General features: G+C 36.3%; 1 protein-coding gene across 2 annotated transcripts in view; it reads right to left on the bottom strand.

Moving 5' to 3' along the window:
* The window catches only part of LOC113440756 (RANBP2 like and GRIP domain containing 4), a 37,966-nt gene extending 20,066 nt beyond the window's left edge, over window positions 1-17,900 (bottom strand). For both annotated transcript variants that reach the window (XM_087938531.1, XM_026707362.2), the window contains exons 1-18: window positions 17,658-17,900; window positions 14,980-15,047; window positions 14,404-14,515; window positions 13,692-13,844; window positions 12,983-13,213; window positions 11,951-12,096; window positions 11,532-11,724; window positions 10,212-10,302; window positions 9,673-9,882; window positions 9,331-9,509; window positions 9,060-9,235; window positions 8,437-8,560; window positions 7,958-8,119; window positions 6,659-6,796; window positions 6,431-6,577; window positions 4,868-5,044; window positions 4,699-4,782; window positions 3,325-3,460 (exon numbers count right to left, since the gene is read on the bottom strand). In XM_087938531.1, coding sequence (XP_087794657.1) covers window positions 3,325-3,460; window positions 4,699-4,782; window positions 4,868-5,044; window positions 6,431-6,577; window positions 6,659-6,796; window positions 7,958-8,119; window positions 8,437-8,560; window positions 9,060-9,235; window positions 9,331-9,509; window positions 9,673-9,882; window positions 10,212-10,302; window positions 11,532-11,724; window positions 11,951-12,096; window positions 12,983-13,213; window positions 13,692-13,844; window positions 14,404-14,515; window positions 14,980-15,047; window positions 17,658-17,732 — 2,602 coding nt within the window. In that variant the 5' untranslated portion in view covers window positions 17,733-17,900. The remainder of the gene's footprint in view (window positions 1-3,324; window positions 3,461-4,698; window positions 4,783-4,867; window positions 5,045-6,430; window positions 6,578-6,658; window positions 6,797-7,957; window positions 8,120-8,436; window positions 8,561-9,059; window positions 9,236-9,330; window positions 9,510-9,672; window positions 9,883-10,211; window positions 10,303-11,531; window positions 11,725-11,950; window positions 12,097-12,982; window positions 13,214-13,691; window positions 13,845-14,403; window positions 14,516-14,979; window positions 15,048-17,657) is intronic.
* Between the last annotated feature and the right edge of the window lie 3,300 nt (window positions 17,901-21,200).

Below are 21,200 nucleotides of genomic sequence, written 5' to 3'. Positions count from 1 at the left end.
ACAGTATTTAAAATTTATTAAAAGTTAATAATTTAATACCATCGACTATGGGATCCTCCTGGGGCGGCTTCGAGGGATGGGAGTGAGAGGCCTTGTGCTGTCCTGGTTCAGTTCCTTCCTCTAAGGCCACTCTCAGTCAGTGTTGATAGGAGGGGAGAGATACAGCCCTCACCCACTGCTTTACAGGGTTCCACAAGGCTCGGTACTCTCTCCACTCCTGTTCAACATATATGAAGCTGCTGAGTGAGATCATCCGTCACCATGGACTGAGGTATCACCAATATGCTGATGATACTCAGCTGTATGTCTCGGTCCGTGGTGAGTTAACTGTTGCTGTGTCCTCCCTCTCACAGTGCCTGGAGGATGTTAGGGGCTGGATGAGGAACAACGGATTCAAACTAAACCCTTGCAAGACTGAGTGGCTCTGGGTTTGGTGTTCGTTGGCTCAGGGAGCTTTTTTCTTGGATGGGGTGGTACTACCCCAAACAGACCCTGTGCGTAATCTAGGGGTTTTCCTGGACTCACGACTCCTGCTAGAAGAGCAGATGGCAGTCGGGGACAGGGGGGCGTTTGCGCAACTGCAGGTTATGCACCAGTTATGCCCTTTCCTGGACCAACAGTCCCTACTCACAGTCACTCATGCCCGTCACTTCCCATCTTGACTATTGCAACATGCTCTACATGGGGCTGCCCTTGAAGAGGATCTAGAAGCTCCAAATGTTGCAAAATGCAGCGGCCCACATGGTTTTGTGCAGACCCCAGTATGCACATGTATCACCTCTCCTGTGGGAGCTGCACTGGTTGTCAATTTACTTCCAGATGCAATTCAAGGTACTGGTTGTTACCTTTAAAGCCCTTCATGGCTTGGGACCAGGTTATCTGAGGGACCATCTCTTGCCAGTCACATCTACCCAACCCATTAGAGCGGGGAGGCAGGGAATGTTGCGGCTCTCATCCCCAAGGGAGGTACACCTGGTGGGACCCAGAAGAAGGGCCTTCTCTGTGATGGCTCTCTCTCCCTGGAACATCATTCTCCCAGAGATTAGAATGGCTCCCACTCTAATACTCTTCTGAAAGCTGCTGAAGACCTGGTTGGAGCAGGATGGAGCCCATTAAATGGCTTGTGTGATCTGCCGTCTTCGAGGCAGGGGGTGGGGATTGGGGGTTGATTTTGTTATATTGTACTATATTAATTTATTTGATTCTTTTTGTTATTTTTATTGTTTTAAATGTGGTTTTATATTCTGTAAGCCGCATTGAGTTGCCATGGGCGAATAGGCGGCAATATAAATTCAATAAATAAATAATAAAAGTATTAAAAGTTAAAATCTTCCAGCACCAATATCATAATATAAAAATTTAAGACTTTTTATACTAATAAATACTCATCATAAAGCTACCCATTGTTATTCTGAACCTCACAGTATCCTAGCCAAGAAACAATTGTTTACCTAAAAGGTACAATGGAGACAATAGAAATATGACTGCCAAATATGATAACAATTAACCAAAAACCTAACAGTACCATTAAGTTTAATCCTAATTCTTAAGGAAACCTAACCTCAATTCTTACTTTCAAACTTATAACCAAAGAAATATCATAAAATTTTATAGCTAGCAAACAATACCCTCTAATGAAAATGTAAGATTGGACTAATCATTAACATTGACCAAAAAAACGAACTGTTCCATTAAATTTAACTTTAGACCTCAAAGACATCTAATCCTAACAGCAAAAGAAATATATTCTGTGGGTTCTTCTCAGAAAATGCTGCCTGCTGAAACATGAGTTTAAGTCTACCATTAACCAGAAAACTCAATGAAGGGTTAACCCTCAAATCAACTGAACAACAGATCTCAAGAAAGTCTAAGTTTACACTAACTTTAACGTCAAAATAAAATTTGTAAACTAGCTGTGCTCTCAGACAGAATTCCCCACTGCAAGATGAATTTAAGACTGCTGATAACCATAAAAATATATTCTAAAACTAAAACTAACCTTTGCTCCAAATTTAATTATTCACAGTTCACAGCAGCCAACATTAACCTTACTGACATTTATTGAAAACAGGTTTTTTTTCACCTCAAAGTTACCTTGGAAGCATTCTTCATGGGAAGGTAACTATCAGATTAGCAATATTGATAAAAACTCACTGATAAGTGAATAGCTTAATTAGTTACATTTAACTGAGCTATTCACTTATCAGTGAGTTTCTATCAATATTGTAACTATGCGCCTCAAAGAAAGGTCTACAGTTAGGCCATAATCCTGGCTACTAACTTCTATCAATAAAAATAAAATAGAAATTTCTATAGCAAGCAAAATCTATAGTAACGAGAATGCAAAATTGCTAATTGTAAACATTAGTAAAATTAAACATCTTGTAAAACTTAGCTACAGATTTCAAGGAATTTTAAGATCAATACAAATTTAATCCTAATTTGCAAAGCATGTTTACTCTAAAGCTTCTTAAAGAAAACTATCCCTGCTGTAACATGATTTTAAAATTACCATCCACCATTATAAATGTAACCTTCATAGCAAAAGGAACTACAGACCTGAATAAAGCTCCTAACACTATGTTTATCCTTACACCCAAATATTACTTTGGCAAAGAATCTCTTTATGATGTAAATCTGAGATGACCAGCAATCATACAAACTTATCTGAAAGTTAACCGTCACACCAAAATGAACCTGAGACCTCAGGGAAGCCCAATTCAAACCCTACCTTGATCCTACTGGCAACCATAATAAAAATACCCTTAATAGTACCCTAATAGGCGATTCCCACTATAATAGGAATAGTTATAACTTTGATTACTGCTAATAAAAAAACCACCCAAATTTTACCCATAAATAACCAAATGGAAGCTTAAACCTAAACCTAATACCAAGAAAAAAAATCCTCCTAGACTTTAAAAAGCCACTCTTGACATTCACTGCTGACTCTTTTTACATGTGTTTGAAGTGAGAACAATCTTTGCACCCTTGGCTGATCCTTGATTATATGTGTATAATTCCTTCAACTTTCATGTCTGAAGGTATTCTAAGTGCCGTAATAAATTATATTCACCATCTAAAAATTCTAAATTGTTTATTTCACATAGCTACCAAGTGCTTCTTGAATGTTGACAGAGGCCTCATCGCTTTGTTTCACCCACTCAAAATGAGGCCAATTTTTATCTCCCCAAGATAATACACGTATTTATAATAATAACACGTATATTCTAGCCTCTCCTACTAATAAATGTGTTATGTTTTGGGTTAATACACTATTGTTACTAGTCTGAGTAAAATTCTTTATCTTCATCATATACGTACCAGTTAATGGTGCTCCATGAAAGTTTTGTGCTCCCTGGTACCCATCTGGCATTGTCTCTGTTGAATAGTTTTCAGTTGGCCACCGATTAGACAGATTTGTGTTAGAGTTGTTAAGTTTCATTTCTTGCATTTCATGCTATGAAAAAGCAGAGGGCTGACATCAGTGATCCTAACACCAATGTACTTTAAAAAAATCATAGAAAAGGGAAATCAGTGTATATATGGTGATACATCCTTCTTTAGGAAGGCAAAATTTTCATTAATACTGTGGTGCTGAATCATCACATAAGCTATGGATCATGAAAAAGTAAAACGTGGAACCTACCACAAAACGTTGCTATTAAAAAGGTTTCTTTATATTTAAAATGTCTAGGCTGGTCAGATCAATTCAGGCTTCAAAAAGGGAATTTCAGGGGCAACAGGCAACTCTTCTAATCCTACCTCTGTATAGCTTTACCTTTGCACTATACAACATTTAAGAGTTCCTAGCCCCAAATTTGAACATTTTAAAGCCACAACTAAATAGGAACAAGGTGTACAGGGAAATTATCAAGTATAATTTTGTGTGAAATACACCTTTCCTTCCATAATGCAAGTCAGAGAGTGATCTAATCTATCAATGATATTTTGTATTCACCTCATTCTCCCCATTCTTTTGCTTATTTTTTTCAGAATTGGAGCCTATCAAAAGAAGAAGCATGAAAACATATCTCCCTACCTTCTTCCACATCCACTCTGAAGTCCTTGACTTCTTTTCTAGCTAGGCTCTCCATCCACCAGCAAGCAACATTTTGAAACAGTGAGACTGGCATGGCTGTGGATAATCCTGCAGCTACTTCACCCTGCTTTCTTTTTCAACTAACTCAGTCACTATTCCACAGTTCCCATACCAGAAAAATCATTACCCACAATATGTACCATGGGGAGCCCCCAAGTTTGCAAATATTCCTATCTCCTAAACATGGATAGTGCTGTTTCACCTACATGGTATTCGTTTAGGAAATCAGGTTCAGTAGCACTAATACTAATAAACCTAACTGCAAATCAATTGTTAAAAAAAGTTTAATATCATAATTAGACATTTGCCCAACAAAGTATTTATATTAGTCAAATTTTTAATCAAAATTTGATTACATTTGAATCGGATTAGTAAGAGTTGCTTTTTCTAAACAATTCATCTACCAATTTTAAAATAGCTTTCTTAATTCAAGTACTGTCCTCCCAAAAGAACATCATAAATGTATTGTAATTGTCTGCATATCATCTTTTGGGATTTTTGACACCCATCTCATTTCTGCCTGATAACATTAAAGGACATGGCTGTTCTAGAACAAAGCTTACAACTTATGCTCAGTGTACTGTTGTTTGGTTTACCTTAATGGACTCCACTTGCTGACAGATCATCTGCAGCAGAGACTTCTGATCCTCGACCCAGCGAGGGGGAGTTTTGGGAGAGAACTAAAAAAACAATTGTTAAACCAATTAAACTAATCAAACTAATGAAAATACAGTACATTAGCTTTCAAGCGTGTGTTTGAGATACCTTGTAACTTTTACTTGGAGATAGTGAAAATGCTGTGGGTGATGGCGTAGAATGTTTCACTTCTGATTCCAAAGGGTGGCTCAAATTATTCACAAGACTCCTTTCTTCTCCATTATCTCCAAGATCCTGCATTATGCCTTCCAGCATCTCCTTAACTGTCCTGATGGATACAGGTAACTAGGGGAAAATTATAGTATACATATGTCTGGTTTTAGATTCATTGGATGTATATACTGTGTAACTGAAGAAACTATGTTCTGCTATGATTAAAGCATGTCTGATTTTACAATTTTCTACCTCACTGCATTAATTTAGCTGATACTTAAACCAGAGAGTTTTTATAGAAGTGCAAATATTTTAATTTATACCATTGGTTTTTTTTTTTTTAGTATGATTTGAAACTTCTAGGATAATTTATAAATCATAATTCTCACAGCCCTTCAGTCCAAAAGTATCATTATGGGTTAAACATCTAGTAAACTAGAAGTCAAGTCACCTCATGGAGTGGGTTAAGGATAGGACCGCTGAACAATCTTGGAAGAGCACTGGAATTCAAAAGAATTACAGAACTGAAGGATGCATGTGCTTATGAAAGCAGCTGTACTAAAGTTGTTTAAAAAAACAAAGGTTGGGATGAGCCTAAAATAGATAGGTTGATTATGTGGTTTTGGAATGGAGTAGTTTTTGTGTGGTATTGAAGAAACAAACTTGATGAGGTAAGAAGCTCTGAGAAAAGTAACTGAGTGTCTTTATGGGAAGTAGGCTTTCATCTGAGCAGGAAATTTAGTTCAAAGGAATATATGTTGGAACTCAGTTTCTTGAGTTTCCATTTATTAGCCTCTTTTAGGGAAGCTACAGCAATGCCTACTAAGTCATCATGTCATACCTGTTGGAGACTGACTCTAAGGGAGAGGAGGAACAGCTGACAGGGCATGGAAGTGTGGTTCCAGAGGTTGTGGAGGAGGCTGGGGAAGGGCAGAGGCCGGCTGTGGCAGTCAGAGGAAGACCCAGGCCCATCCCCACTTCATCCTAGGGCATGCAGGAAGGAACGGAGAAGGGAACGACATGGCTTATGGGAGAGGAAGTGACTATGATCCCCCTCATTGGCTGCAGCTGGGTGGAACAGTATAAAGGAGGGGTGTTTAAAACACAGCGTTGTTAGAAGCAAAGTGTGTTTTATTTCTGGCTGAGGTTTATCTTGGTTGGCGTTCTTCCAATGGATTGTGCCTTGTTATCTTCTTGAAAGTTTGTAATTAATTATCTTGGTCTGTCAAGGAAATTCCTTCAGTGCGGTGCGGTTTTGGTTTTTTATTTGTCTGTTATCTGTTCTTTGAGTTTGGACTGTATTTCTTTTTGGGGGAACCTATTCTGGAAAGAGTTTAATCTCCAACTCCGAACAATTGAACAGTGAGGCCAAGTTGGAGACATTAAAGGAAATTTATTTACATTTGGGAATTTATTACGTGTGTGCTGCTTCCCGGGTAATCACACATCAAACCTAAAAAGTTACCACATAGAGATATCCCTAAGAATTCTTTTAAAAAACTAAACTAAATCATGAACCTTTTCAATGACAGATGAATCCATGCAGCTCTCATCAATTATCTTTAGGAGATAATCCCTACATTTTTTCAAATATTTCCTGCCTTCTTCTTGTTCTTCTGGTGACAAACCATCGTTTTCTATCTCTTCAGCTTTCCTCTGGAAAATCTATCAAACAGAAAGAGATTGTCATTTTGTATGCCACTCATAAGGAGAGGATAGAGATCTCATTTAAAAATTCACACTTACCAAAGCAAGATTCCAATATGCAACAATATTATTAATAGCTTCAAATGCATGCGTAGCATCATCTGTTTTGCCATCAACAGCATCCAAAATAGCAAATGCTATACGAGCTTCTTCTTGATATTCTTCAACCTGAGAAAGCTAAAGAAAACCAATTTGTTAGCTTTACCTAAACAATTTCTCATTATACAAATGTTTTATAAATGTCAAACTATGGTAACTTGGTGATACCTAAAAACAGTCACTCTGGTGACAAGAGTAACTAAATGTGTACAGGCAGTCCTGACTAATGACCAGTTGACCAGTTATGACCTACCTGAAAAAAGGGACTTATAATCCAGATCCGTAGTTCCAAGAATGGACCCCCATCTTCTGGTCACATGGCTGTAATTCAGGTACTCAAGCAAACAGTCATTTGCACCATCCTGACATCACCCGACCACATTTTACAGACTTTGTTGAAAACCAGCACTTACTTCTGGTTTCAGAAAAACCATACCAGAGTGAAGAATGGGTTCGAATGACTGCAGTGTTAGTTTTACAACTGCTGTGTTCCCTTATCACTACAAAAAACATTGTGACCAACCGGTTTCATGACTGTTATGACTTACGACTGTAATAGGCAGGCTCCATTACATTCGTAATTCAAGGACTACTGTAATACACACAGAATTATCAAACTTGTTTCTAATTAAGCAGACTGGACAGTTTTTCATTTCTAATTCACTCTTTAAATACAGGGAAGGGCAGTTCACTGTCACAAAGACTTGAAATCATGCTCACTAACATTTGGTATAACAATACATAAATATCTGGTTATGTTTTTGCCCTTTTTTATCAGCACCATAAGAATCCTGTATAGAAAGCACTGAAATAAGTTTTGGGTAAACCGTTAAGACGCTTAAAAATACTTTATATTATCACAAATATATAATTCACATAATACACAGAGAGAAATTTTAATGAACTTCAAAAAATTCCTTCTGGTTGTGAATTCTACATAGTTCTGGTACATCATTCCTTAGACAATTAAACTTATTCAGATAATCCATCTGAGAAACAATGATCATAAGTACTTTATGATGGGATAACTGAAATTTTATGCAGTATGATAGTTAATTTTGTGGATATGGGCAAGAAGGATATTTAGCTTCCAGTTCTAAAGTGTAGAGGATGACTTTTGTTTATAGAATGGATGGTAAACAGGTAAAATTAGAAGTAGGAACTGGACAGAACATTAAAACATTAAAAAGGGAGCTGATGTAAGATGCCTAGCCTAGAAAAATTCTTAATCTTCATTACCTGAATATCTTCACTATGAAAATGTTTGAACAATGGGTCAATAGGTTCAGAAATACTCCTCTTTTTCTTTATTGTCTCAAGCATTGGCAAAACTTTCTTCCAATAATAAACACTTCGCCCAATGTATTCTCTCTGATCATAGAAAGAATTAAGACTGCAGCCCTATGGAGTAACACAGCATAGATTATTCTTTATTAGTTGCAATTCTTGTTACCAAGCTCATATTTCTTATAAGCATCATAATTCTCTCTACGTTGCAGAAATATATGTGAATTTTTGTTCTTTTCGGTAATTGTGTAGATCACACTAGACATTTGCTGGAATCAATTATTAGATAAATTATACTAAAACACAGTATCTATTAACTTCTAATCTGGGTTTACTGTATCAGATCTAAGCATCTGTGCATTTAAATGCATAAATTGTACAAATTAAAACAATAACTTTACATTTGCTGAAAATGGCAGTGGCCTACTTACTGTTTTAAGGAGACTTTTTGCCCAGTGCACTATAAGAGATGGTTGAAGACCATGTTTTCCTAAGGCCCTGAGGGTGTTCAATTCATGTTGAACTAGAAGTCTTACTTTTGCTGCTGTTCCAGGTCTGAAAAATATAGATACAGAAAACATTTCAACTGAGTAATATTCAAATTATTTTTTTTTCTTTTGATTAACAAACCAATCCATTTTAAATATGAGAAATTAAAAAATAAATCTAATAGTATAAATATATAAAAGGCAGGCTTCTCAATCAAGTTATTTATGATGCCAGGCCAATAGCACTTAGACTTATATACCACTTCATAGTGCTTTGCAGCACTCTAAGCGGATTACAAATTTCAGCATATTGCCCCCAACAATTTCGGTCTTCATTTTAATTGACCTTGGAAGGATGGATGGTTGAGTCAACTTTGAGCTGTCAGTGGGTAGAGTTAGCCTGCAATACTGCATTTTAACCACTGTGCAATACAAATCTAATATAAAACTTCTGATAAAATTAAGAACCCACTTGAATTGACCAATCTGAAAATGGTGAAGAAGCAAAATCAAATGTTGACCTCTACGGCATATCCACAAAAACATCTCAAGCCAGGCTTACTTACACCGCTTGCTTATGAATGAGCGTATAAACTGAATCCCACCAGGCTCTTTGTCTTTCAGTACAAAGTTGCTTGCATATTGGCAGTGGCAGGAATCGAGGCTGATGTACAGTGTACTTAGTATGAAACTTCTCTTGTAATTGCAAGTTACTGGTAAATATTACCCCAAGTAGAAACACCTGTTCATAAAATACACATGTTGAAATTGTATTTAAAAAATACATTATATGCTCATGATATTTCAGTAAACTCAATGGAGAAAACATTTTCTTACTTCAAGATCCAGCATACAGATAGATTCAGGAGCATTGGTTTCAAGTCTTGATGTCTCCTGGGGCAAATGGAAAAGCTGCTTTAGCCATTTACGAATGGCTGGCACAGCTTGTGCAGAATTCCACTGCAGACCAAGCCACGTGATGTGCTGGAGACTACCATCATGTGCTCTAATGGCACCTATGAAAGAAAAATTGACTTCAGAAAACATATGGCATAACAACATAACAGGGATGAAACCAGTGTTTTTTAATTTTAAAATACTTTGAATTGCAGTTTAATTAACTGTACCTTATGTTTGTAGTATACATTAAAAATTAAGCATCCAAATCAAATATCTTACCAGTATCATATCTAGCTAGTTCTATGCATTCTGGAGCCTGTATACCAACATTTTTTATATCGTCTGTGCCAAGAAATGAGTTCTCTTTAGAAGAAACATCCCCAAACAGAGCATAAAATAAAGCAGAGTGTCCGCTCTCATTTGCAAATGACTCAACAACCTCTGTTAAAAAATCCTGTTTTCCATAGCTTAGGTTTAAGAGCATAAAGCCTGAAAAACAAAGAGACAGTGATTAATTACAGTAATAGATTTTATTACACCAAAAACTAATTAGAACTCTCTGACTTGAATTCAGAGGCCATAGTTTTAAATTTAAAATATGCTTAACATTAAGAAGGAATATAAGTCTAAAAATATCTCAACTAGAAATGTGATCTATTCTCACTGGGGGGATAGGCTATTCTTAAGATAGATTTTTTTATCACTTTCTAAACCAATGAAATAATTTCATATTTTAAAATGTCTTCAACTTTCAACAATTGCATATTTTGCCTGATGAAGCACTGATTAATTCAACAAAACTGCTGTTTTTATATTACCAGACTGGCTCTGTCGGTCACAGGCTAACATCTCCAACTTTTCTTGTTCAGCATGATCTCCTTTTATTAGTTTTGACTTTGGTCTTGGAACCTGTTAGAAAAATTATAAATAAATATAAGGGATTTTTTTGGCAGGAAAATATATGAAAAATTTATTTTTCTCCACAAACTTCAGATATCCTGGACAGTCATAAAACCTTATTATATTACAGACTGAAAGCAGCACTCATTTTATGCTACAACCAAGAGATTACTATATACAGAATTATCTCAATCTCATAATAATAACCAACACTTAGCACACCAAGGATTACTTTTGCACTTGAAGCCCCTGGCATAATATTTAAAAAATAAATGCATAATATTTATTATATATAATAATATTATATATAATATAATATATATAATACTGGCATATATTTAAAAAATCAATGCAATAAATCCTAAGGAAAGTTTAGGACATACGGAAAATACAGGAAATATAAACCCAGACAGACCTCCCCCGCCCCAAATAAACGAGACTCCGAAAGAAATTCACATAGATCCAAGAAGTGGAGAAATACAGATGAGCTACACTTGTCTATCTCTCTCCCCATAACATCCCCATTTAGGGTGCACTATCCTTCCACAACCAGGAGATTCCTGTGCGACAATGGTGAATATTTGTAGCTTGAGTGTAGGATGAGGGCAGAGATTCATTTTCCGAGCTTGGGGGCTGGTTTCCGAACATTTTACCCCCAGGCTAGGTAACATCTTCAGTGGGATTTAGCGGATGTCAGTATCAGGGTTCTTCTACTTATAAGGGCTTCATGTGGTCAGTACATTTTGTGCTGGGAACGTCACATCAGGTGAGAGTTTGCCGGCAAGGTATAGAAAAACTATAGCAAACTATTTCTGAACATCTATTTCCCATCCTACTCAATCTGCTTGGGCACCAGAACAGAATGTGTGCCTCAACCTGGAGAAAGTATACAAAGATAGAGGGGATAGAGGTGGGAATCTCTTCACATGTCTAATTGTATCTCCAGAGAGGATATGAATAAGAACATATTTCTTTAATTCCTACTCTTATAATACTTTTCAAACTACTGTCTTTCTATTTCTGTGCAAGAGAAATAATGGGCAGAGAAATGCCAAAACGCTAAAGTTGTTGAAAGATGCCTTTATGTGTATCATTTTATATACAGACAATACCTATCAATATACCAACTTGGAAAATAAAATGTATACAAAAATAAGGACTGATCCAAGCTTTGTCCCCAACAGTTCCATAGTATACCCCACACAAATCTGAACAGAGGAATGTTTAAAACAGTTTACCTGAAAAGCATGAAGGTAACATAAAGCTGCCAGTTCAGAAACAGCCCTCCATTGCATCTCACTCTGCTGGGCCATTTTCAGCAGCAGAGTTCCAGCATGCATATAGAAATGTCCTCTCATTTCCAGGAAAGTGACAGAAAGCTCATCACTTCCATCTGCATGTGATTTTACCAAATGAAGTGTATGATCAAAGCTACAAAAAAAAAGTAAGAAGTAAAACATTTGGTCACATTACAAAAAATAGGTTGGTTCAACATTGCAAATATGTAGAGGGAAGCACCTCACACACACAGACACACACAGAGAGAGTAAGAAAGAAACATGACAAAGTGATTGATAAAATATTAAACTGGGCAAAGGGTCATTACTGAAGAGGCAGCATATAAACACAATGCTTCTGAATATGCAAAGTGAAGTACCTTTCAAGTGATGCTCTACTTTCTTCTACATCTCTGGCAGAAAGTTTCATTACTACCAGATTACAGTATGCCAGTAAAAGGTCCCTTTGAATCTTTCTCCAACTAATTTTATCTGATTCAGAGTCCTCTACAGATTCCAGATATTCCTATAGGAAACAATTCAAAGTAAGAAATAACATTGTAATATTATTTAAACATCAGATTTTCATTACATTTCATTTCATGATGCAAGGAGAGATCTTAGTTCACTCTGAATCAATTAAATAATATTAACATCAAGTAATTAGATATGCAGATTGTACAAATTATTTTTTAAAGGGACAGCAAAAGCTGACTTTTGGAACATAAGCTGGGCCTTGTTACTTCATTTAAATGCCTAAGAAACAAAACTAAGGTCTGGGAAGAGTGTTATTCCCAACAAATTAATCTGAAACAAGGAATGCTAATATACTTTGTGCATTCCAGATGATCCCTAATATCTGGCTTAATACCTTAAAGTCAATCACAATGTAGATCATGGAAAGAAATTCCATCTTAGACAGGATAAATATAATATCCTGGATCCCAAGCACTGCAAGTAGGAAAAAATAGCTACTAGACCCATTCCATAGATGCTTCATAAATCCATTGATATTCACTTTTAGAGCTGTTTTTTATGCTTTTGTTTCAGGCTGCAGTAATGTAACATTTCTGGCTATAAATTCAACTTTTGCATAATGTTCAAGGGTAGGCTGGCAATACATGTTTTCCAGATATTTTATATTTCAGTTCCATAAATTTCCTGCCACTGGCCACACTTCTTAGAATAACTGACAGTTTTAAACTGAAAACATATTTAGTCTACCAGGCCATTTATGAGCTGAAACAACTTCAACATCTGGGAGTAATCATAAGATATCATTATCACAATAACAATCATAACTATGTAAAACTAAGACTATATTTGCTTGCTCAAGCAAAAGCAAGAATGCATTCTACAATATTTCCTATAGAATATTTTTTTAATATCCATAAGTACACAAGTAAACAAACCTTAAATGTTTGAACAACACAGGAACACCATTCCAAATTTGACCGTAAGGATATTTTCTTCTCTGCTTCCTGGCAATGTGCCACAGCATCGCCAAGCCTGTTATTTGACAGGTATAATTTTACTAATCTGATATTAACATATACATCATCTGGTCGAGTATACAATTCTGTCTGAATTAAGTCAAAAAGTTGGTTCCATCCATTTTCACTTCTACAATCCAAGAGGCTTTCCTGCATCGAAGATAAAAAAGGTAGAATTTAATATTTTTTTAAAAGCATGACCCTTTGAAAAATAAAGAATAGTATCATTTTGAGTTATGTAGTTTTTAATATTGATTACAATATAAAAATTATCAAGGAATCCACTGCTGTTTAAAGATGTAATTTTGCTACGTAGCACTAGATTTGGTTTTCAAAATTAGTAAAAAATCTCCAGACTATGCAAGCAATTTTGATAAACTTTTAGGCTATTGCCAGATTTAATTTTGCTGATAACATCTAGAACGTCTGACCAAAACTTGTGTTTATCACATTCACTTTAACACTCATTTGTTGCCTGCTGCAATTTTGCAGCTATCAATGAATATATTATAATCAAAACAGGAATTAGACTAAAGCAACATACAATCTGTTGGCCCCCCCCCCAAAAAAATATTGAGAATGCTCGTACAATAATGTTATGTTACACACACGTACACAAAAAAATTACCTTCAACCGGAAAATTGAAGGACTTCCAGGAAAAAGTTTGGCTGCTCTCTCAACCCAATATTTTGCTCTTCCATCAGTAATATCATTGCTACATAACAGTTCCGCAATCTTCAATACAAGGTCTTTCTGTATTGGATTCAATTCCACTGAACGCTAAAGCCCCAATTAAAATGGTGAAATGTGTGTTCAATTAGGTTTTGAAATATACACCAAGATATTAAAGAGACATTAAAAGTATGGAAATATGTGTAATTAAGTTATTAGAAAGGTAGAAAATAAGAATATCAGGCAGTAATTCTTCCAATGCAGTTTTTACATAAGACATATAGCTTTACAAAAGAATTCCAAACAGTGGTATACTCTTTTCCAGGCCAACAGTCATGTGTATCTACAAATGAAATATCAGGAGCTACATTTAGAAAGAGTAGACTGAATAGGAAAAAACCTAACTTAATTAAAATTAACTGAGACACTTGGGCAATCTATATCCCACTGAGAAGCCACAAGATACAAATTTTCTAGGTTTGAGAAATACTGTACACTAAACAAATCTTTGGTGAAATAAATACTAAATGTTTGGAAGCAACACATTTTACTTAATATACTTAATAATTCTGTTACCATTAAATGAAATATTCAAAATATATATTATTTAAACATACTTTAACTACTAACAGCAATGTAGAAAAAGCACCAGCTCATAATTTCTTACTTTATAACAGCCCACTGCTTTTTCAATATTATTTTCAGCTTCATACAGTTGTCCCAAGAATTTGTGCGCTTTGGGATCTCTTTCTTGGACACTGAGATATATAGATATATACCTTCAGAAAAACACAGCATGTTAATATTGTGGCAATTGATGATCAAATCAGATCAGTCAGGACAAATTGTACCATTATTTTTGTAATCTCTCTTTAAATTAGAACTAGCAGCATTGAGTTTTATATAAGCCCAATTATCCAAGATCACAGTACTTGCAAGGTATTAAGCAATGCATATCATCAATTTTACATACAGTAAAATATCAGCACCTTGATAGGGCTACTGCAGCAGATCATTCACCATAACATAAATTGAAATGTTGGGAACCCTTTTAATTAAAATTAAACTCTTAAAAATACAAAGCCTTAATTTAAAGACTAATGAGATGTCCGTTAAAGATGGATGTGCAGATGCAATACTCTCAAGAACCAGATTTTTTTCTGTTAAATATAAAGCCTCTTGAATCTAGTTTGCTTATAGATTAAAACAACTATTTTGAAGAATATTTAAACAGATGTATTACCTTTTAGCAAGTTCATATTCCTTTGCTTCATAATACAGCTTAGCAAAAAAGAATCCTTTCATGGATTTCTAAGAAGAAACAAGCAGTTTCCTTTTAAAATTGTTTTTGATGTAGGAAATGGAACATTCAGAATTCTATGCACATACTCTTAGTGTAAACATTGTACTCATACATATTCTACAATAAATAATTTAAGTTCACTCATAAACGGGATGCATTCAGATATTTGAAAAAAATTTCTTTCAACATATTTAGAATAAATGTTAATTTGCTGTATCTTTTTAAAGTGTTTATATTGATCATATTTTCCTCTATACAATTTATTCTTTATTAATCTTATTTAGCAGCAACTATCCACGTGAAAATGTGATCAGTCTGGCTTTCTATTTTTAAATCTTAAATATAAAAAGTCATACGAAAGTTGTTTGTGGCTAGTCCACAAGACCATATAAAAACTCAAACTGTAGATTCACCTATTCACCTAAGAGAACCCTTACTTAAAGCATAAGATTTATTAAACTTGTATAACTTCTACCTCATTCATGTAGACAGACATGATTGGATTTTATATGTTACAACCATAAATCCATTTGAAAGAGGAGGATCTGCAGATTTGGTAGCCCTATTGTTATTTTGAATGTTTTAATTACAAATCTCGTTTACACCATCATAAGTGTGATATATTCTGATTTTAGATCAGAGAAGACTTATTTATTCCAAATCTTATTTTCTGTTAATTTTAAAAATCTAAATTTGGAGGTTCTCCAACCATTTTAAGCTGACAGATACTTAGCATTTTCAGATACGGTTATGAGCAACCTCACAAAATAGCTGTATAGATTTCTGCACCAAATACCCATTATCCAAAGGTAAATTTATGAGGGCATTTCAAACTGCTACCTACTCTCTTCTTTAGTATTTTTCCTTGAGGAGCAAGAGGTAGACAAACACCACAAACAATATTAGAACTCTTATTTTATTGATTGCACCAAGACAAATAAATTCCTTGTGTGTCCAATCACACTTGGCCAATAAAAGAATTCTATTCTATTCTATAAGCTATAACAAACCTCAAAGCCTGTCAGTTTCTCTTTCCTTTCCTCTTATATCAGAAAGTCAACACAAGAGTTTCCTTTTCTCATCTTCCTGGTTATTATTCAAGCAAGTTCATGTTTTCTTAATGACTGTCACATAGTTTCAAGGAAAATATTAGGTTGCAACCACCTAACATGTTGTCTAATAATTACACAGCAATATTTTATACTTAAGTATGAACTTATGCTTTAAAGCACGATACCCTATTTTTAAAGTCAATGAAACACTATGAAGTAGATGGAATAGACAATTTAATGAACCCAAAGATCACTGAACTTAGGTGAATGCCCTTAGGTGAATTACCTACCTAGAATCTACTTGCAAACATTTTTAAAATGATAACGTTTTGGGGGGGAAACTCCCTAAAGCAAGTATGAAATGGAGACAAGTATATCATTGTGAATGGCAGAAGGCGATACGCTATTCAAATTCTCTTGCCATTACCATCACCTGACCTGTCCGGGTTAATGTCAACTCCCAGAGAATCCCCCAGAGGTTGGATCCAAGGTTGGTTGCAAAACTTTCTAGTATTTCTACTCTGTCTTGGTTATGTCTCAAAACAATTTCTAGATACAAATAAAAAAAGTCATAACACAAAGATGACCTCTTCCAGGAGTTCCACCTTGCAAGTAAGATGTGCAGAGAAGGCAGCCCCTACAGCCAATGCCCACAAAAACAGACAATCACCTTGCAGGACTGAACTTCTCAAGACTTAAAACTTCAGTAACCCTACATTATGATGATTAACTCTACATATTATGATTATGATTAACCCTTACAATTCTTGATTCTTGACTAATGTATCTTTTATGTACACCGAGGGCATTTGCACCAAGACAAATTCCTTGTGTGTCCAATCACACTTGGCCAATAAAGAATTCTATTCTATTTTCTATTCTATTCTATTCCATTCCTATTCTATTCTATTCATTCCCACCCACCCCAAGCCATCCTGGATGGCTACCGCATTGGTATTGTTAAAGTCCAGACAGATCAATACAAGGGCATTCTCCCCTTCGCTGCCAGGAAAATCGCCCACTAAGGTCATTTTAAGTCCAGGGGTCCCCAAACTTGGCAACTTTAAGACTTGTTGGACTTCAACTCCCAGAATTCTCCAGCCAGTCATGGAATTCTGGGAGTTGAAGTCCACAAGTCTTGAAGTTCCTAAATTTGGAGACCTCTGTTTTAGTCCTTAATTAAAAAGCCGAGACTCAAAGAATTCATCCATGAAACTTTGCTTGACAGTTTCTGGAGTGCTGCGCAGCCCGCGTTTTTGTTTTCTATTCGACAGGTTTTGTTATTGTTTTTAATGACAGATACGCGAGGAGCCAACGGAGTTCAAAGCCCAGCCAGCTGGTCGCCGTCGGCCCCGCTCCCGGTTTAAGCCCGAAAAGACGCCACACGCGTGGGACGCTCCCGCCCCCCCGTCCCCCAAGAGGCGAAGCGTCCTCACTTCCGCGCACATGCGGCAGCGACCTCGTTTTCATTGGACAGCTCGAAAAAGGCCGCCGAAAAATCTAGAAACGAGGGGGGAGGAGGCGGAAAGCCGCCGCCGCCGCCCCCACGTAACTGGCCTCACTCACCTCCTTCGGCGAAGGGGCCGAGGCCTGTAAGGAGGAAACATAGCGGTCCACTTCCGCCCTGCTGCGCCTCATCATGGTGGAGACTCAAGGCGGCCCCCAGCTTCCTTCTCGGCAAGCGAGGCCGAGAGAAAGCGCTCGCACCGAGCCGGAGCTAGACTGAAAGCAATCACCTCTCCCAGAACGGTGACGCCACCAAACGCGCAAACTCGCGCAAACTCGCGCAGAAATAAATACCGCTTGTACGTCAACAGGGTCGCGACGGAAAGAAGAGGGAGAGAGAGCGGAAATGACCTATATAGGCGTCGCATTTCATAAATATATTTTTTTTTTTAAAGACGACTTGTCTCATTTTCGTGCTGGCTGAAGAATTCTGGGAGTTGAAGTCCACGCGTCTTAAAGTTTGCTGAGTTTGACGCTGGCATACATCCCCCTCAGGCGGTGGCCCGGTGAGAGCGACGCTTCTGTGTATGGGGAAACGAAATGAGAATTGGCGTTTGGAAACGATAGCGACATCTAGAAAGCTATTTCGGAACATATGGCAGCAAGGAAAATAGGCTGCTTTCTACCTTCTTACACCCTGGAGAAATTTACTTATCTAATCGTAAGAAGCGACCCTGGCTTGATAGCACAGAATTAGTAAATTACGGAGCAGTTACACAGAGGCAAGGAAGGAAGCCTTGGTGGAAAAGTAACGCTGCTGCACCTTTCCTACGTATCTTATTTTGTCACAAAATGGATATTTGAAGCCCACATATTTGACACAGACGATATGTTCTTTTCCACATATGCTATGGTGCAGCACTCTTCGAATTAAAAATATTTTATGTACTGTAATAAAACCTTATTTTTACAACCTCTACGGACTGCCTCATTTAACAGAAATTAAAGGCAAATGTTAAATAGTTATGGAACTTATGTGAGGTATTTGCAGAATAACTTAATTTTATTTTTATTTTAGAATTAACATTCCTGTTTTCTCACAATATTTCATCAGTCTTGGGAAGTATTAATGGGAGCTTTGTGTTCTTTCTGATAGGGTTCAGCCCAAAGGCTTATATTGTCCAAGCCCTTGCCACCTTAGCAAAACCTTAGAATTTTTATTAATGTGGATAAATAAATGGAATGTATTTGTATTTGCAGAAGATCTGGGTGATAGCAGTTCAGAGCTATATTCAGACCCCATTATAGCAATAGCACTTCGATTTATATATATATATCGCTTCAGAGTACTTTACAGCCCTCTCTAAGCGGTTTTCAGACTCAGCGTATCTGGGTCCTCATTTTACCAAACTTGGAAGGATGAAAGGCTGATGAGGATCGAACTGGCATTGAGCTGAATTAGCCTGCAATACTGCATTTTAACCACTGTGCCACCAAGGTTCGTATATAGGTTAACCTAGGGATTGACCCTAGGATAGGTTATCTGGCCAACTTGGTAGACCATGATTTTTCCTTTCCATCAGACCTGAAAATTAACAGTCAGTAGAAGATAGTGAGAATAATGTTTAGGAATGTATCTGACTCCCTGCCATTCTTGCATTGTTCGTCACTCTGAAAAGTAATAGAAATAGCAGGAATGCCATAGAGATGGTTCATTGGCTGATATCAATGAACACCAGTACACTGGCAGCCTTTCTCACCTTTTTAGCTTCTCTGTCAGGCATGCTTCTACTGAGCTCATTAAGTGGAGGGCACAGGCTTGCTAAACTGTGGCTCTGACCGCAAAACATTGTTATTGTTTGTGACGAACCACAGTTCATGTAATTGCAGAAGATATATTTCAGGCTGTCTTCAGTGGCGGAGTTTCCATCCTCAGCCTTGGGACATGGGTCCTCATTTTAGCATCAGTTATGTGTGGAGATCATGGCAAAAGTAAGAGTTTACTTTTGGGAAAAATAAATACCAAGATACTTCAAATAATTTACTTGTCCAGTATATTGTCATCAAAAAACCATTTATGTTTGTCTTTTGAGAAAAAAAAAACCCATTATCTTGGTTTTAGGGTAGATGGCTATGATTTGCCTGATTGGGACATTATAAAGTAATCGAGGTTCAGGTTTTTTGTCCTTCCCAATGCTATGCTTTTTGCCTAATTTAAGTCATCTATGAACAGGTATATTTAGGTTTTTTTGGTGGCAATACCTAAGGGCAAATGCAGTAGGTTGGTAATGTGTGAATAAGGAACAATTGGAGAAAGGAACAATTGGAGAAAGGATCACTGCAAGAAGGAGGAATTTGTAACTGAGGAGTAAGCTGAATCAAAAAAGTGCAGTGGACTAGCTAGCTAGTGGAAAGTGGCATTTGGAAAGAACAATTTGGGAGTCCATGAGGAAAGCTTGACGAAAGGATTGAATTCCAAGATTTTCAAGGAAGAAGCTATTTTTATCCACTTTCTCTGAGTTAAAAGCAGGTCTAAAAGTGAAAGTATCATTAATCTATCTGAGCATACCGAAGTAGTGATGGGGAACTCCAGTCTGAGATAGTTAAAAATCTGTATGGAAATTAATATAAAGGAATAATGTTTTAAAGACACTGGATATATTAGAAATTTAAAATATTTGTTGGAGAAGTACTGTAATCAAAAACACCATAATAATTAGAAGAGCTCCTGTCCTTGACAATTAATTATGAGACTGTAACCTGCAATTTGCTCAAACTTTTCAAAGTCTGCATAAACCAAATTGTGTGGTTGAAAGCCATATTATCTGCATATAACAGAATACAGTAGCTCCTTAGCCAATAGGTGATGTGGGGGAAACTGGTGGGGGAGAAATGGCACTAGGATACAACTCGACTGCATTACACATAGTTTTTCCAATAAATATCCATATTTGATCTATGTGCACTAAATTTTATATAAATCAGACACATCTGTTTTCTCATGTTGGAGGCTATCAACCTTCCACACTAGTTTTTTTCCCCACCAAGTTAAAAACTAAAGATAGATGAACACGTGCCACATAAAGACACCTGGATGGTTCTTAAATAATTTCTAAACCTTGCCACAAAATAATCCTTTCTGTAGGATGGAAAACCTGACTGCTTCCAAGCTAGAATTCTTCAATACTTTCAATAGAAATATTTGCAAAATTCCTTTTTTTCTTTTCTTTTTTCTATATAAGTATCTTCATATCAATTATCTTTAAGAGACCTATCTCCATGGGATGGAAGTAAATAAGGCAGTTGGTAACTATTAAAGTTGGCTATTTGTTGTTGAACTTTGGTGATACAGCTTAGATGCGCTAGGGCAATACCTGTCCTTGGGTTTGTCTACCCCTGCTATAGGACGTTCTGGATTTTACAATTCTCCACAGCAGGGTGCTTTAATTATTGTTCATACTATAGAAATAAAATAGGATTGAGGTTTATGCTTTAATCTCTTTAAATACTTGATTTTGGATAGGTATGTTATTATTTAGCATTAAGACTTAACATTTTTAAACTTCACAGTTGTAAAATTCAAAATAGTTTATAAGTGAGAATATATATTGTACTTTGGAAATCGTAATTTATTTAATGAAAACTGCAATCTATTTTTTTTTA

The sequence above is a fragment of the Pseudonaja textilis genome, chromosome 8 (genome assembly GCF_049901715.1).
Source record: "Pseudonaja textilis isolate UNSWEBS1 chromosome 8, rPseTex1.2, whole genome shotgun sequence".
In the NCBI taxonomy this organism is placed as follows: Eukaryota; Metazoa; Chordata; class Lepidosauria; order Squamata; family Elapidae; genus Pseudonaja; species Pseudonaja textilis.
Note: the sequence above shows the minus strand (reverse complement) of the source record. Positions and strands in the feature narration are given on the sequence as shown.